Source organism: Antechinus flavipes, chromosome 2 (genome assembly GCF_016432865.1).
Source record: "Antechinus flavipes isolate AdamAnt ecotype Samford, QLD, Australia chromosome 2, AdamAnt_v2, whole genome shotgun sequence".
In the NCBI taxonomy this organism is placed as follows: Eukaryota; Metazoa; Chordata; class Mammalia; order Dasyuromorphia; family Dasyuridae; genus Antechinus; species Antechinus flavipes.
In genome coordinates, this window is record NC_067399.1 from 357,667,892 (window position 1) to 357,685,881 (window position 17,990).

At 35.4% G+C, this 17,990-nt stretch overlaps 1 protein-coding gene across 3 annotated transcripts in view; it reads left to right on the forward strand.

The window, feature by feature from the left end:
* KLHL3 (kelch like family member 3) overlaps positions 1-17,990 on the forward strand; it is a 177,089-nt gene that overhangs the window by 97,357 nt on the left and 61,742 nt on the right. For all 3 annotated transcript variants that reach the window (XM_051978129.1, XM_051978130.1, XM_051978131.1), the window contains 2 exons: positions 2,980-3,096; positions 17,641-17,790. In XM_051978129.1, coding sequence (XP_051834089.1) covers positions 2,980-3,096; positions 17,641-17,790 — 267 coding nt within the window. The remainder of the gene's footprint in view (positions 1-2,979; positions 3,097-17,640; positions 17,791-17,990) is intronic.

Consider the following 17,990-nt stretch of genomic DNA (forward strand, 5'->3'; position numbering starts at 1 on the left):
CAATTCCCTCTTATTTATCTCTTTTTAATCTTACTTGTATACAGTTGTTTACAGGTTTTTCCCCCCTGTTAAATGATGAACTTCGTGAAAGCAGAGATTGTTTTGCCTTGTTTTTTTTTTTTTTTTTTTATCCCCAGTACTTAATTCAATGCCTAACAAATAGTAGATGCTTAACAAATCTTTATTGACTGACTAAGTGGTAGACTTTGCTTTACTTTTTTTTTTTTTTTTTTTTTTTTTTTTTGAAGAAAGACCAAAGCCATCCTTTGTAGTCTTCTCAAAGCCTGCAAGGGTTTTTATTATATCCAAGAAACCAAATTTGTATCTTAAATTATACAGAAAGTTGAGGTTAAAACTATTCAGATATGTGTGCAAACTTCTTTGATCTCAGAACTGATCTGAGGAGTCTGGCAGGATATTCTTTTTCTTGAAGCGATAACCATAATATATAAAAAGGACAGATGTTTATCCTTGATGGGATGGACCTTGTAAATGGGATTGGAATTTTGCTTAGAGCCAGCCCGTAGTCATCTAGGATGGGACAAGCTAAGGTTTAATCTGCTGCTGCTGCCTTTACTTCTTTCACGCCTCCCTTTTAGACATCAGCTGAAGAAAAGGTGAATACAACAGGTTTATTCTAGTCATTGGGCAAGTACTCTATAAAGAAGCTTCCTCCCTTCTCTAAGATGGGAGTACAGAGTCATGAACCCAGCCAACCCAAAACACTCATTCTTCAAGTGATTGTCCTGTTTGTAACAAGACTGTAATATTTAGTGGTTTAAAGGACAGTTATTCTGATATGTAATGTTGGTTTTTCCCTGGTAGTTGAGTTAAATTAATTTTCTTATTTTTCTTTGTGTAACTACTGGGAATCTTTTTGTACCTCATCCTTTTCTTTGCTACTGCCTTTTCTGTTTTAACTTTGTCCCTGTTGATGCTCTCTTTCTTTCAAAAAATGTTTGTTCCCTCCCTTCCATATTACATTGATTGATATGCCATAATGTACTCAGCCATTCCCAAATGGTTGGCAATTCATCATCATCATATAGTATTTTAAGTTTTGTAAAGCATTTAAAAATGTCTTATTTTATCTTCACAACAACCTTGTAGATACTAGATGTAGATGGCTTTATTATCTCCATTTTACAGATGAGGAAATTGAAATAAACCCGAGATTAATTGGGTTAGACATGTAAATTCTTTTTCCAATTTTTTTCTATTTTAACATAGTAACTACAGTTTTTATACAGCTATGCATTTATAGCTTTGGAGGGTTTTTTGGCTATCAAAATTCTTATTGATACCTTTATTTTTCATTACCTCCATTTCTGAATCTGTCAGTGGCCTAATGGATAAAATTCTGGGCCTGGAGTCAGAAAGACTTGAATTCAAATTCATACTTCGATACTTCCTACCTGTGTGAACCTGGGCAATGACCGCTCCAGGTCATTGTGAAGGACAAATGAGAAATATTGTAAAGTACTTAGCACAATGACTGGCACATGGTAGATGCTTAATAAATCCATGTTCCCACTCCCTCTCTCTACTCAACAACTCATCTCTTATAACAAAGAATTTAAAAAATCATCTCAGCAAAGCTAATCAGGACATAAGATGACAGTGTCTGCACTGTTCCATATTTATAGGCCCCCAACTTTGCAAAGGGAGGGCATTTCCTCTTCTCTTCTGGTACCAGACTTGGTCATTATAATTATAAATTGTTCAGTTTAATTCCCACTTCCAACCTCCATCATTTACATTGCTTTAATATGTATATTGTTTTTCTTGTTCTGCTTCATTCTACATCAGTTCAAATAAGGATTTGCTTCATGACAAAACTTAGTAAAGAGCAGATCCCGTCAGGATTAGTTAAATAGGAAGTGGAGAGTGAGAACAGAGTGATCAGGTTACTCTGGATGAGACCATAGTCACAGCTTTGCTCTCAAGCATGAGCTATCCAATTTCAAATCCTATTTCTTCTCCCTTTCTGATGATCTATTCAAAACACCCAATATTTGACTGCTGAGCATAGGCCAGTGAGAATAGGATAGTTCCTTGTTTAAAAACTGAAATCCATACAATGCCTTTTGAGCAGGTGTAAATGATTATTGTTATTTTTTTTTACTTGTCCCACTAAAAGTATTTTTTTTTTTTTTGATGGGAAACCACTGGATCGGGATGAATTGTGATCCCCATGAGGCCTTTTTGCTTCACCAAAATGGTTCTTTTGCAAGTGTGGTGTTGGCTTAGTTTCCTTGATTGTTAGGAATATTTGAGCCTAAAGTTGCAATGAAAAAATGACCATCTGGATTTTCAGGAAATGTCTTTGTGTGTATGTCTGTGTACATATGTTACACACATATGCATGTGCATATATGTACCTGTTTTATAGTTGAATATGTCAATAATAAGATTAAGTTTTTTATCCAACCAATTGGACAAAGTTGAGACAAAAATAAATAAAATAGAGATAAGGTCAAATGTTAACATCCTTCAGCTTCACTGATATTTAGCTTTTTGAACAAAGACTAAGCAAAATGACCAGGTAGAGGTTATTTTTAGTCATCAGTAAATTTTCCTTATTCAGAAACTTGCATTGACTCACCATTGACTAATTAGTTCAAATTCAAAGCCTCCTATAATCTGACTTGTTTTGCATAACCAATTTATTTTCAATTACTGCTCCATAGGTACCCTTTACTTTAGCCACCCATTTCCTCACAGTCTCACTTCCCCTCACACCATGCTTCTTCTGAACTTTAGACTTTTGCTTATACTGTTCATAAGCCAAAGTTGTTTTCCTTTTTCACCTCTATATATTAAATTGGACTCTTCCTTTAAAGCCTCACCCAAAATCAACCTCCTCTGTGTAATCTTCCCTATCTGTTCCACTTCACAATGGTCATTTCTTCCTCTGACCTCTTATAGTATTTATTCATGCCTGTATAACTCATATAACTATATTGTCTCCCTCTATAGGTTTTTGAAGCTGTGATTTCCTGGATAAATTATGAGAAAGAAACCCGCTTGGAACACATGGCTAAGCTGATGGAACATGTCCGTCTTCCCCTCTTACCAAGAGACTATCTTGTCCAGGTTAGTGAGCTATGAGGAACAAACAGCCCTGCTACCAGAGTTTACTGTAATAAAAATAGTTTTGGTTTTTTTTTTACTTTTTTAGTTGAGTTTGAATCTTAGCTCTGCTAAATACTGTTATGTGTCATTGGAGACAAGTCTTTTAAGTTTTCCTGACCTTATTTTCCTCATCTGAAAAATAAAGACCAAATAATCTTTAAGATCCCTTCCAACTTTCAGTGGTGTGGTCTTTAAGAGCTTTAGGCAAACACTTTTTCTCCCCAGTTAAGTCTTGAAACCAAAGCTGAATCAGCTGAGATTAAAGCACTTCCCCTGCCTCTGTGTTAAATGAGTGAGGTCAGAAAAGAATCAAATTGAAAGTCCTTTAGTTTCAAAATTAATGGAAAAATAATGGTTAGGCATGAAAAAGGAAGGGTTCATGAAAATGATTTAATGTTTAAAGATATAAGTTGTAATGTTCTCTGTTTCTGTTTCTTGGAGGTCTCTGGAGGCAGCCTTTGTTTCAGTTCAGTAATCACCACAAGTACAGCCAGGTGTTAAAGTCCAAATCCTTTATTATCTCTTTCCAAGTCTTGTCTTCTTTCCTGGGGCCCGGGTTAGCTTTCTTAGAGTCCTATCTCTCTCTTTGGTTCCAAAAGCTTGAACTCCTGCCGCCAGTTCTTTGTGTTCTCTGCCTCTGCCAGTTTCTTGATGTCCTCCTGATTGTGTCTTGGTATCTATGGGGGAGGCAGGAGGACCATCATCATGATCTCTTATCTTCCAGTTCTGATTCTGGCTGAGTTTGTCTGAACTTATATACTCTCTTATCAAAGGTGTGAATCTTATAGAACCATATTAAGTACTAAGTACATGTACTGAACTAGAGAACTATTAAGCACCATGCTAAACAATCATTGTCTCTATCAATTCAACTGACTTAGCACCTTGTTTCAAGTTCTGGTCCATAACAAGAAGTAATCTGATATATTTAGTTCAACCCTTTTGTTTTGCAGATTAAAATATAGAGCCCCAGACCCAAGAGAATTGATTTGTCCAAAGTCATATAGCTAATATAGTAAATAGTAAGCCAAGATCAGAACCCATATCTGTTGGTTCCTAGTCTAATATTCTTTCCACTACATCATTTATTCTTACTATAGTATACTGAATTTCCTGGAGGTGAATTTGAATAGAAATAACCCTTTCACACTATATACCACATTTCTGATCATATTCTTTAATATTCATAACCGTTATGTATCTAAAGAAACAAATATTCAATCAATTAACATCTTGTAAGAGCAGTTTGTCTCTTTAAATAACCGTTTGTTTTCTTCAGCCAAAGGAACCAAGTGGCTGCCGCTTTCCACTGTTGCTCTGCTGCTCTCCCCCCCCCTCCCCCCCCCCCCCCCACCCCGCAAAAACACATCCCATCTCACAGCCGTCTCTCTGTGACTATCCTTTCCAACCAGTTCCTTCTTTTTCCCACTGACTTCTTCAAATCATTTGTTTCTACTAATCAATCCTTCTTAAATTACCTTCATTCTCCTATCCCATCTCTCTCTCTTCCCAATGCCTACTTGCTCAAAATTTATCACATACTTTAAACACTCCTAAACCAATAATCCTTCTGACTACATGCTCTATTTAAACTATTAATTGCTTTTGTAAATCAATTTCTTTTCCCTTGTCTTTAAATCACTTTAAAAAAAAAAAAAAACTTTAAACTTCAAGATTCACAATTAATTCCGAATCAAATTTCATAAAACTTATAATATAGTTTACAAATTACCCAATACTTTTAAAAAGCAACATACCATTTAAGTAGGGAGATGCAAACACAAACTCCCTCCCCCCCCAAGGTAAGCTACTGGCATTTTGTTTAATAACCTATATTTCAATTTGAAGTCCAACCAAATAATAAAAAAAAAAAAGAAAAGTTTTTCTCTTCAGTTGTAAAGGCCACAATATTCGAAAAATTCTTAAGATTTTATACTCAGAATAAATCTAACATGTGCAAGGCAACAGTAAATTATTTCCCCCAATTTTAATTTTATTTCAATTTAAAAATTATAATACCTCTTTAAAATATAGTAAATTCCCAAAACTCTTAATCAAATATTGCAGACAAACAATTACCCAGTTTAGTCTTCTTAAACTTTCTGTTCTCTAATTCCATGAAGGCAAATTTACTAATAATGATTTTTCTTTCTTTTCCTGAAATGTTTTTTTTTTCTTTAGAAGTATGCGCAGATCCAACAAGTCAAAACGCCCCTGTGTTCAACTATTTACCTCTCTTACTCTATTTTTATTCCTCCCTTCCAATATCTGCAGTTTCTTATTTCCAATCTTAAATTTTCCAGTCTTAACACACACACCAATTTAAAGTTATTTTAAAATTAACCAGTACTTCAGTTTGTGAAATTTCCTAAAATCTACCTAGATACTTCATTCCCACATCTTTTCTTTAGTAACCAGGAAAGAGTTAAGCACCAATCCTTGCTTTATCTTGAGAATTCTTTTCTCTGGCTGAGTCCTGATAACAGACTCCTTGTTTACAGGAGCGATAACCACTGTTCTTCTATTTTCTCAAAACTTTCCAAACTTTCAATCTATGTTTTTATTTTTATTTTTCCCTTCTTTCCCCCTTCCTGCAAAGCCACTGCCAGAGACAAAGGGAAAGAAAGAGGAAAAAGATTTTCTTTTCTTGAGAAGCCCAAAACTAGTTCCCAAATTCTAAGACCAATACATTCTGAGCCACTCTGAAAGAATTACTGCTCTGAATGAATTCCAGTTCCCACAGCCTGATATTTTTCTAAGCCTGTAACACAGAGCTGAATTCTTATCGCTTATGAGCTTTTTAACTTTTAACACAGAACAAAGGCAATGCAAAGCAGACATACACACAGACATTCACAAAACTCTATTTTCACCTTTTACATACAGATTTAAGTCTGATATACCCAAATAATCCCGGGATATACATCCTCCCAGTTTTCTTCCCCTATATATCTGGGAAGTTCATTCCAGTCTTGAATTTCCTAGCTAACATCCTGATACAATTTTTTTTTTTTTTTTTTTGGACTGCTTCTATACCACCCTGGACCTAATCCAGGTGTTGGCGGAGGCCCTATGTTACCCTCATGCCCCCACAGCCACCCGAGAGTCTCCTTAGGAAAAGTCCTTTATCATTGTGGTTAACAACAGTCCACACCAAAAATAAATTTAAGAGAGCTAATCCCTCAGGGTCTCCCTCGACCCAGCCAATAAACCTTCAGACTTCCTAAGAGCTTTACCTCGAGAACATATGTTTCTTTTCAGGCTGCAAATGCTGGCCATCAGGACTCTATTTCTTTCAATCTTCAATTCTGCGTTCCATTGAGTATCCCTGCCTCGGGTCGTTGTCTAAGAGGGGAGGGAGTCTGCTCACCCAGAGCCAGAGACCATGGAGAAAACTACTCCGTGGGCGCCTGTCCCTGTTTGGGGTGCACATAGCCATCTCCCCCAAAGACCCCATCCCGGACGAGCCCCCAACTGTGAGGGATGTAGAAGACCCTTACCCAAAATGACTACTCAGAGATCACTCAGTAGAAGGCAGAAAAGTTGTTTATTGAAAACCTCCGGAGGATGAGCCGTCCCATCGCGAGATAAGAAAGAGAAAGCTCGCGTTAGGAGGACTAAAGAAGTAGTAAAGATACATAGCTTTTATACAAGAAGTTACATCACAAGTAAGAGAGCATTGAGAAGGGGAGGAGGAAGCATCTAATTGGTTGTTGCTATTTGGGAAGATTGGAATGGAAGGTTTCTGTTTCCCTGAAATCTCCTGATTTCTGGGAAACAGAAAGTCAGACCTTCAGGCTTAATCAAGCAGACAGTGGTCCAGCTAATAGACTAAATATCGATAAATGTCAAATACCAATAAATGTCATCAGCTCAGGTTAAGTAAATATGTTTCTAGCTGGCCAAGGCTCAAGTAGATATGAGCCTGCACATATTATACAGGTCATAGGGGAGACACAGAAATAATAAAATACAGAAAAAGAATTCATACATTCCTGTAAGTTTTTCACCTTATCTATTCCCCACAATAAAATATAAAATAGTTAGTTTTGATTATATGAGATTGAAGGCATCTTTTAACACAATATATCTGAAATAGAACTCTTTTCTTCTCAGCCCCAAATCTCTCTATCTCTATTACTGTAGAGGGTATCATGTTCCTCCCAGTTTCTTTGGTTGAAAATCTTGGTATATACTAGCTTCTTAACTACTGTTCACCCCAGATATCTACATATTTGTCACACCTTTTCATTTCTCCTTCCACAAAATCTTTCCTCTCACACAACAATCCTTTTAGTTGAAGTGCTTGTCATCTCTTACTAGGACTCTTCTTGTAACCTTTTATTTATTCTTCTGACCTCAAATGTTCTGGTCTATCCTTTTATACATCTGCTAAAATAACTTTCCTAAAGCTCAGATCTACTTTATTACTGTTACCTCTAGGATAAAATATGACTTTTTCTGTTTGATTCTTAAAGCTTTTCATACACCTAGCTCTTTTCTTCCTTTTCAGCCTTCTTAGCTATTACTACCCTCCATGCACTCTACATTTTATTAATACTTCCTTTCTTTCAGTTTTCACACATAATAAACACTCCATTTCCCATCTATACCAACTCTCTTCCATGCTGATATGTTCTTCCTTTTCACCTTTGCTTCTCCAAATTTCTGGCTTTCTTAAAAGTCAGTTTTAGAGCTACCTTCAGTATAAAGCATTTCCTGATGTTCCTAGATACTATGCTGTCCCCAAATCACTTTCTATTAATTTGTACATGGTCTAAATATGCACACATATACACGTATTTTCTCTCCTAATGGAATGTAAATTCCTCGAGGACAGGAACTATTTTACTTTTGTCTTTGTATCCCCAGTATCTAGTGCAATGCCTACAACATGAGATGCTGAATTGTTGATTGACTTAAAAAGGGAAAGCATTGATCAGGGGAAAAATGTCTTTGAATCAAGTATTTCTGATGGTGGTCATATCCAAGATATATAGAGAATTAAAACAAATGTATAAGACCAAGAGTCTAGTTCACCTCTTACCACCAAAATTGCCAAGTGCCAAATGATGGAGATACTTAATGATGGAGGGGCTCCAGGAAGACAAGAACATTCCACTATTGGGAGAATTGTAAATTCATTCTGGAAAGTAAATTAGAATTATGTTAACAAATTGATTTGGTTGTTGAAGAAGATAATGGAAAAATTGGGACATTAATGCATTGTTGGTAGAGTTGTGAACTAATCCAACCATTCTGGAGAACAATTTGGTATAATGTTCTTGGTTCGGTTTACTAGAGGTCTTGGGAGCAACCTTCTTTTCACTTCAGTAATCACTACAAGAGTAGCCAGATGATAAAGTCCAAAAGTTTTTATTGTCTCCTTCATCTGGTGCTCAGCTAGCCTTCAGAGGGGACTTGTTTCAGTGGAGAAAATGCAGGAGGCCAGGCCAGCCCCCAAGAGCCTGACCCAACTATCTTGTACTAAGTACATGAATAAACTAGAGAACTATTAAGCACCAGGCTAAACTAGATAACCATTGTATTTATCAATTCCACTTACTTAACACCTTGTAAGAATTCTTGTTTCAGAGTTCTGCCCCATAACAATTTGGAACTATGCCCCAAAGGCAATCAAACTGTGCATACACTTTGATCCAGCAACATCACTACTAGGTTGTATCCCAAAGAGATCATAAAGGAAAAAGGGATCTCATGTATAAAAATATTTATAGCAGCTCTTTTTCTTGTAGCAAAAAAATTGGAAATTGAGGGAATGCTTATCAGCTGGGGAACAGTTGAACATTACAATGTAATAGCACATTATTGTGCTATAAGAAATGATGAACAGGTGGATTTCAGAAAAATCCAAAAAAACTTACATGAACAAATACTGAGTAAAGGAAGAAAACCAGGAAAACATTGTATATGGTAACAATCATATGATGATCAACTATGATTGATTTAATTCTTCTTGGCAATACAGTGATCTAAGACTCATGATGACAAATGCCATCCATATGATGAACTATAGAGAAAGAACTATAGAGTTTGAATGCAGATAGAAGCACACTATTTTTACTTGTAGGGGTTTTTGTAGCTTTTCCTTTTTCTCTCTATCTTGTTTCATAACATGACTAATGTGGAAATGTTTATATACCTGCAATGTAAACCACTATTAGATTTCTTGCCATTATGGGAAGGAGAGAAGGAGAAAAAAATTGAACATCAAAGTCTTTATTTTTTTTTTAATTTAATTTTATTTAATAATAACTTTGTATTGACAGAATCCATGCCAGGATAATTTTTACACAACATTATCCCTTGCAATCACTTATGTTTCGTTTTTTTCCCCTCCCTCCCTCCTCCCCCCCCCCCCCCCAAGATGGCAAGCAGTCCTATATATGTTAAATAGAACATCAAAGTCTTTAAAAAATTGAGAGTTGAAAACTTTCTTTACATGTATTGGAAACAATAATATTTACAAAAAAAAATTAGTATAGGTAAAAAAAAGTCCATATTCTTGGTGTCCAAATCTCTAGCAGAGATCTCCTGCTAGACATTTGTACTCAGTAGGTCAGAAAAAAAAAAAAAAAGGAGCTATTACATACCACATTATTCATAAGAATACTTTTTTTTGTGGTTACAGGAAACAAAAGATATCCATCAATTAGGGAATAGCTAAACAAATTATGGTGCATGAATATAATGGGATATTATTTTGCTGTAAGAAGTGGAAAATATGAAGAATTCAGAGAAACATTTATATAAATTGTTGCAGAATGAAGTAAATAGAAGAAAAACAGTACACACAATGACTATAGCAATGTAAATGGAAAGAAAAACAGTCATATCAAAAAGAAACTGAATATTGTGTAAAAACAATCATAACAAAAAGAAACTGAATATTGTGTAATCCATGATTAAGTTTGACCCCACAAAACAGATGAGAAAATGCATCTTTCTCCTTTATTGGCAGAAAAGGGAGGCTTATGAGTGTGTATATAGTGTCAGATTCTTTAGTTAATTTAATTTTGTTGAAATCATTCCTTATGACATTGTACTAGAAAAAAAGGGAAAGTGGGGGTACTACATTTCATGAAGAGGCAAAGAAAACCTAGTATATCTGAGAGAAAGAATGGAGAGGAATGAAAATAGTGAGTATTTTACTGCTTTCAGAATTGGCAGTAAGAGAAGAATTTTAGACATATTCAATCTATGGTGAAACTTCTCCCACCTCATTGAAAAGTGAGAAGGGAAAAGTGAAAAAGGAAGGAATAAGCTAAGTGGAAGGGAATACGGGAACTGGGAGGGAAAGGGGTAAGTTGGGGGGGGGAACCCTAAGGGGAGGGGAGGGATACTGAAAAAGGGAGGGCTGTGAGAAGCAAGGGGAGCTCACAAGCTTAATACTGGGAAGGGGGGTAAGGGAGGGGGTAAGGGAGTAAGAAGGGAGAAAAGCATAAACCGGGGTTAACAAGATGGCAAGTAATACAGAATTGGTCATTTTAACCATAAATGTGAACGGGTAAACTCCTCTATAAAGAGGAAGCGGTTAGCAGAATGGATTAAAAGCCAGAATCCTACAATATGTTGTATACAGGAAACACACCTGAAGCGGGGTGATACATGCAGGTTAAAGGTAAAAGGTTGGAGCAAAATCTACTATGCTTCAGGTGAAGCCAAAAAAGCAGGGGTAGCCATCCTGATCTCAGATCAAGCTAAAGCAAAAATTGATCTAATCAAAAGAGATAAGGAAGGGCACTATATCTTGCTAAAGGGTAGAATGAATAATGAAGAAGTATCTATATTAAATATATATGCACCAAGTAGTGTAGCATCTAAATTCCTAAAAGAGAAATTAAGAGAGCTGCAAGAAGAAATAGACAGTAAAACTATAATAGTGGGAGATCTCAACCTTGCACTCTCAGAATTAGATAAATCAAACCACAAATTAAATAAGAAAGAAGTCAAAGAGATAAATAGAATACTAGAAAAATTAGATATGATAGATCTCTGGAGAAAATGTAATGGGGACAGAAAGGAGTACACCTTCTTTTCAGCAGTTCATGGAACTTATACAAAAATTGATCATATATTAGGACATAAAAACCTCAAACTCAAATGCAGTAAGGCAGAAATAGTGAATGCATCCTTTTCAGACCATGATGCATTGAAAATTACATTCAATAAAAAGCCACAGGAAAGTAGACCAAAAAATAATTGGAAACTAAATAATCTCATACTAAAGAATGATTGGGTGAAACAGCAAATTATAGACATAATTAATAACTTCATCCAAGAAAATGATAATAATGAGACATCATACCAAAATGTATGGGATGCAGCCAAAGCGGTAATAAGGGGAAATCTCATATCTCTAGAGGCCTATTTGTATAAAATAGAGAAAGAGAAGGTCAATGAATTGGGCTTGCAACTAAAAATGCTAGAAAAGGAACAAATTAAAAACCCCCAATCAAACACTAAACTTGAAATTCAAAAAATAAAAGGAGAGATCAATAAAATTGAAAGTAAAAAAACTATTGAATTGATTAATAAAACTAAGAGTTGGTTCTATGAAAAAACCAACAAAATAGACAAACCCTTAGTAAATCTGATTAAAAAAAGGAAAGAGGAAAATCAAATTGTTAGTCTTAAAAATGAAAAGGGAGAACTCACCACTAACGAAGAGGAAATTAGAGCAATAATTAGGAGTTACTTTGCCCAACTTTACGCCAATAAATTCGACAACTTAAATGAAATAGAAGAATACCTCCAAAAATATAGCTTACCTAAACTAACAGAGGAAGAAGTAAATATCCTAAACACTCCTATCTCAGAAAAAGAAATAGAACAAACTATCAATCAACTCCCTAAGAAAAAAACCCCAGGACCAGATGGATTTACATCTGAATTCTATCAAACATTTAAAGATCAATTAACTCCAATGCTAAATAAACTATTTGAAGAAGTAGGGATTGAAGGAGTCCTACCAAACTCCTTTTATGACACAGATATGGTACTGATACCTAAACCAGGTAGGCTGAAAACAGAGAAAGAAAATTATAGACCAATCTCCCTAATGAATATTGATGCTAAAATCTTAAATAAAATATTAGCAAAAAGATTACAGAAAATCATCCCCAGGATAATACACTATGACCAAGTAGGATTTATACCAGGAATGCAGGGCTGGTTCAATATTAGGAAAACTATTAACATAATTGACTATATCAACAACCAACCAAACAAAAACCATATGATCATTTCAATAGATGCAGAAAAAGCATTTGATAAAATCCAACAGCCATTCCTAATAAAAACACTTGAGAGCATAGGAATAAAAGGACTTTTCCTTAAAATAGTTAGGAGCATATATTTTAAACCTTCAGTAAGCATCATATGCAATGGGGAAAAACTGGAACCTTTCCCGGTAAGATCTGGAGTGAAGCAAGGTTGCCCACTATCACCATTATTATTCAATATTGTATTAGAAACACTGGCCTCTGCAATAAGAGTCGAGAAAGAGATTAAAGGAATTAGAGTAGGCAATGAGGAAACCAAACTATCACTCTTTGCAGATGATATGATGGTATACCTAGAAAACCCCAGAGATTCTACTAAAAAGCTATTAGAAATAATTCACAATTTTAGCAAAGTAGCAGGATACAAAATAAATCCCCATAAATCCTCAGCATTCTTATACACCACCAACAAAATCCAAGAGCAAGAGATACAAAGAGAAATTCCATTCAAAATAACTGTTGATAGCATAAAATATTTGGGAATCTACCTACCAAAGGAAAGTCAGGAATTATATGAGCAAAATTACAAAAAAGTTTTCACACAAATAAAGTCAGACTTAAATAATTGGAAAAATATTAAGTGCTCTTGGATAGGCCGAGCAAATATAATAAAGATGACAATACTCCCTAAACTAATCTATTTATTTAGTGCTATACCAATCAGACTTCCAAGAAAATATTTTAATGATTTAGAAAAAATAACAACAAAATTCATATGGAACAATAAAAAGTCGAGAATCTCAAGGGAATTAATGAAAAAAAAATCAAATGAAGGTGGTCTAGCTGTACCTGATCTAAAATTATATTATAAAGCAGCAGTCACCAAAACCATCTGGTATTGGCTTAGAAATAGATTAGTTGATCAGTGGAAAAGGTTAGGTTCACAAGACAGAATAGTCAACTATAGCAATCTAGTGTTTGACAAACCCAAAGATTCTAAATTTTGGGATAAGATTTCATTATTTGATAAAAACTGCTGGGATAACTGGAAATTAGTATGGCAGAAATTAGGCAAGGACCCACACTTAACACCACATACCAAGATAAGATCAAAATGGGTCCATGACCTAGGCATAAAGAACGAGATTATAAATAAATTAGAAGAACATAGGATAGTTTATCTCTCAGACTTGTGGAGGAGAAAGAAATTTGTGACCAAAGATGAACTAGAGACCATTACCAATCACAAAATAGAAAATTTTGATTATATCAAATTAAAAAGCCTTTGTACAAACAGAACGAATGCAAACAAGATTAGTAGGGAAGTAACTAACTGGGAAAACATCTTTACAATTAAAGGTTCTGATAAAGGCCTCATTTCCAAAATATATAGAGAACTGACTCAAATTTATAAAAAATCAAGCCATTCTCCAATTGATAAATGGTCAAAGGATATGAACAGACAATTTTCAGATGAAGAAATTGAAACTATTACCACTCACATGAAAGAGTGTTCCAAATCACTATTGATCAGAGAAATGCAAATTAAGACAACTCTGAGATATCACTACACTCCTGTCAGATTGGCTAAGATGACAGGAAAAAACAATGATGAATGTTGGAGGGGATGCGGGAAAACGGGGACATTGATGCATTGTTGGTGGAGTTGTGAACGAATCCAGCCATTCTGGAGAGCGATCTGGAATTATGCCCAAAAAGTTATCAAACTGTGCATACCCTTTGATCCAACAGTGTTTCTATTGGGCTTATACCCCAAAGAGATACTAAAAAAGGGAAGGGGACCTGTATGTGCCAAAATGTTTGTAGCAGCCCTGTTTGTAGTGGCTAGAAACTGGAAAATGAATGGATGCCCATCAATTGGAGAATGGCTGGGTAAATTGTGGTATATGAACGTTATGGAATATTATTGCTCTGTAAGGAATGACCAGCAGGATGAATACAGAGAGGCTTGGAGAGACCTACATGGACTGATGCTAAGTGAGATGAGCAGAACCAGGAGATCATTATACACTTCGACAACGATATTGTATGAGGATGTATTCTGATGGAAGTGGATTTCTCTGACAAAGAGACTTAACTGAGTTTCATTGGAGAAATGATGGACAGAAACAGCTACACCCAAAGAAGGAATACCGGGAAATGAATGTGAACTATTTGCAATTTTGATTTTCTTCCCGAGTTATTTTTACCTTCTGAATCAAATTCTCCCTGTGCAACAAGAGAACTGTTTGGTTCTGCAAATATGTATTGTATCTAGGATATACTGCAACATGTTTAGCATATATAGGACTGCTTGCCATCCTGGGGGGGGGGAGGAGGGAGGGAGGGGAAAAAACGAAACATAAGTGATTGCAAGGGATAATGTCGTGTAGAAATTATCCTGGCATGGATTCTGTCAATGCGAAGTTATTATTAAATAAAATAAAATTTATTATAAAAAAAAAAAAAAAAAAAAAAAAAAAAAAAAAAAAAAAAAAAAAAAAAAAAAGAAATCATTCCTTATCCTTCCCTCTTTATTTTTAGTTTTTTGCAAGGGTTGGCTAGTTTGTGGGAAAGGTGAAAAGGATATATTCGGAAATTAGTGATATAAATACAAAAGATATCAGTGAAAATAAGGCTGAAGAAAGAAAAAGAAACAGGAGGAAGGGGAAGGAGGAGAAGGATATACCCTTTTCCCAAAAGAAATGAATTCTGTTTTAATTCAGAGTTTTCTGAAATGATTGGTTCATATTATTGGGCCCCCAGTTCTAATGTGCATAATTTCCTTTTTTTTTTTTTTCCTTTCTATCTCTGCTTGTATCTTACTTTGATGACTTCATTGCAGAGAAGTGTCTCTATGTGTTGAGGAAAGGGTGCTTAAGAGAGTAATATAATTTCTTATGATAAACTCTAAAGTTATCACTGACTTTTCTGATCCAAACTCAATTTTTCCAAATGACCTAGTGGTGATGTTCTAGTTTCTTTTAAAGCTGTTATTGGATGTGGGTTATCCTTAATTATCTGGCACTCCTTCAGCTCTCAGAGGTTAACAGTCTGAGGTTACAGATGCCCATATCTGATATACAGTTCTTCATTGTGACTGCCTTGGTTAGCCTGTAAGAATTCAGTTTATACTCTCTACTCCTCTTGGGTACTTTTCCCACAACCCACATAGTTTGCCACTAACAGCTTTTGTTTAACTCACTTTGTTTAAGTCACAGAGATTTTCTTATTTGAGTTGAAGAGTTCTCATCTCCCTGGGAAGCAGCATGTTCATTTTGAGATATTTGTCTTTGGTTATTAGGATGATCTTTCTCTAGCTCTTCTTGGTATTAGAAAGAATTCAGTTTGGATTTTCTTATTATTTGCATGTAGATTTTTCTATCTACTTACTTTCTGTCTGTTTGTCTATCCATTTGTCGTTTTTCAGGATATATGAAGTGTTTAGGGAGGAGTAGCACCTCTGGTGTGAGGGCTTGCTGAGCCCTTTTCAGAGGTGTTCATCTACTTTTGTTGCCTATCTAGTCCCAGCTCTTATTTGTGGCTCCAAGAAGCTGCAGCACATGCAGTGGCCACACCCCAGTAAAAATACCTCATCAAAAGGCTAAACCAGGTGGAGCATAAACAACAAGCTTAAAATCCTGTTGTTGAGTTAGGGGGATGTCTAGCCCTAGCATGTGAAGACTTTCCTGACAGAATGGGCAGATGAGAACAATTTGTCCCAATGGCCACGCCCTGTGGAGAGCTTAGAGCTTGGCCAGACCTTGAAGATCCCAGAGTCATCCTTTCAGACCATCACTAGTCATCCTGACTATTGGGCTCTGATAACTTCAGAAATGAGTTAGATTGATAACTTTGTGCAGTGCAGCTCTGCATCACTTCCAATTCATATGCAAGTCAAAACATTATCCATCATCTACTATTTTGCTCCAATAGTATGATGTCATTGATCCTTTTCAAAAACAAAGGACACATAACAATAACTATCTGCTTATCTGTCCACGTGTCCCATCTCTTTTTCAACTGTTTCTTCCTACCACTTTATACCCTTTATATTTACATTTTAACCAACTTCCAAGGGGATTCGTGGAAATTTGTAGCACAGAATAAGATTTATTAGGGATCAAACAAAACAGAAATCCTCAACAGAAAACAAGCAGAAGTTATTACTAGGTACCTAAAATCAGCAAGTTGATATAGCAGCCCACTAAATTTTTTCATAATGTTTAGCAATTAAGGCAGAAGAGGCATTTATGGTTGTCAGTTTCTAATGAAAGAAAGCCGAAACCTTTATCCACAGAGATAATCTATTTTTTTCAAATGTTATGTTGATGTTTTTTGTTTTGTCATCACAGATATTTCCTGCCTCCTCCACCTAAGCACTCCTTTTTATCTCTAGTAATAAAAACATATTTAAACAAAAACTAGTACCAAACAGGCATGGGTAGCAGCATAAGTAATGCTTCATGTGCCTAATCTCCACTTTCCTCTGCTAGAAGAGCTATATGATTTATCATCTGTAATGTTGGACCTTGAATGGTCTTTGTATTTAATCTATATTAGTGGTTCTCAAAGTATGTTCTAGAGAATCCTGGGGATCTCTGAAACCCTTTTAGAGGGTCTACAAATTCAAAAATAGTTTTTATTTCCATTGTGGTAAATGTCTATAAATATAATCCAGATAAACAAAAATGCTTTGGAGAGATCCTCAATAATTTTTAATAGGATAAAGATACTGAAAATAAAAGTTTGAGAACCACTGATCTACATAATAATGTACTGCTGTAGTGAAAATATGCTTTCCAAATTAAAACTAAAGTGGAATTTATTACCTGGATTCTTTTACAAACAATGTTGGATAGAAGAGTGGTTAGTTTCTTCAAATACTGTAATTCAAAAGATCTAAAAATGCTATACAAATAAAAGAAACTTTTGGTCTGGATCCTTTGAAATTTAAAAAAAAAATTGTACCTCAATGAAAAAATGTCATCAAGGGGATTGAGATTCTATTTATTAAGTGCCTACTTTGTACTTGTCTCTGTGCCACATACTAGGGATGGATATAAAAACAAAAGTGGAAACAGTCCTTACACTGAAAGAGCTTACTGTCTAGCTAGGAAAGAAACTACATATACATATATATATGTGTGTGTATGTGTATATACATACATATAGAAAATCTAAGTATTATGTGAATGAACGTTATGTTTAATACAAGTATAGAACTACTCCAAACCAATTTGTGTATTGCTATCTCTAGACAGTTGAAGAAGAAGCTTTGATTAAGAACAACAACACGTGTAAAGACTTCCTCATTGAAGCCATGAAATACCATTTGCTGCCTTTGGATCAGAGGCTGTTGATAAAAAACCCAAGGACTAAGCCAAGAACTCCAGTCAGCCTGCCCAAGGTAAGAAGCTGCTTGTTTTCATTGAGAACCACTCTTGCTTTGCCCTCTCCTTACTAGATCAAGGAGTGTAACTTCAAACTCTCAACCTCTACATGGTCAGCTACCTATGATTTCCATGCTTATAAGCTGACTATAGGGTTAGATGCTCCTGAAAGGTAAGGAACCTGCAAGTTTGAGATAGGAAAGCTGGAACTGGAAAA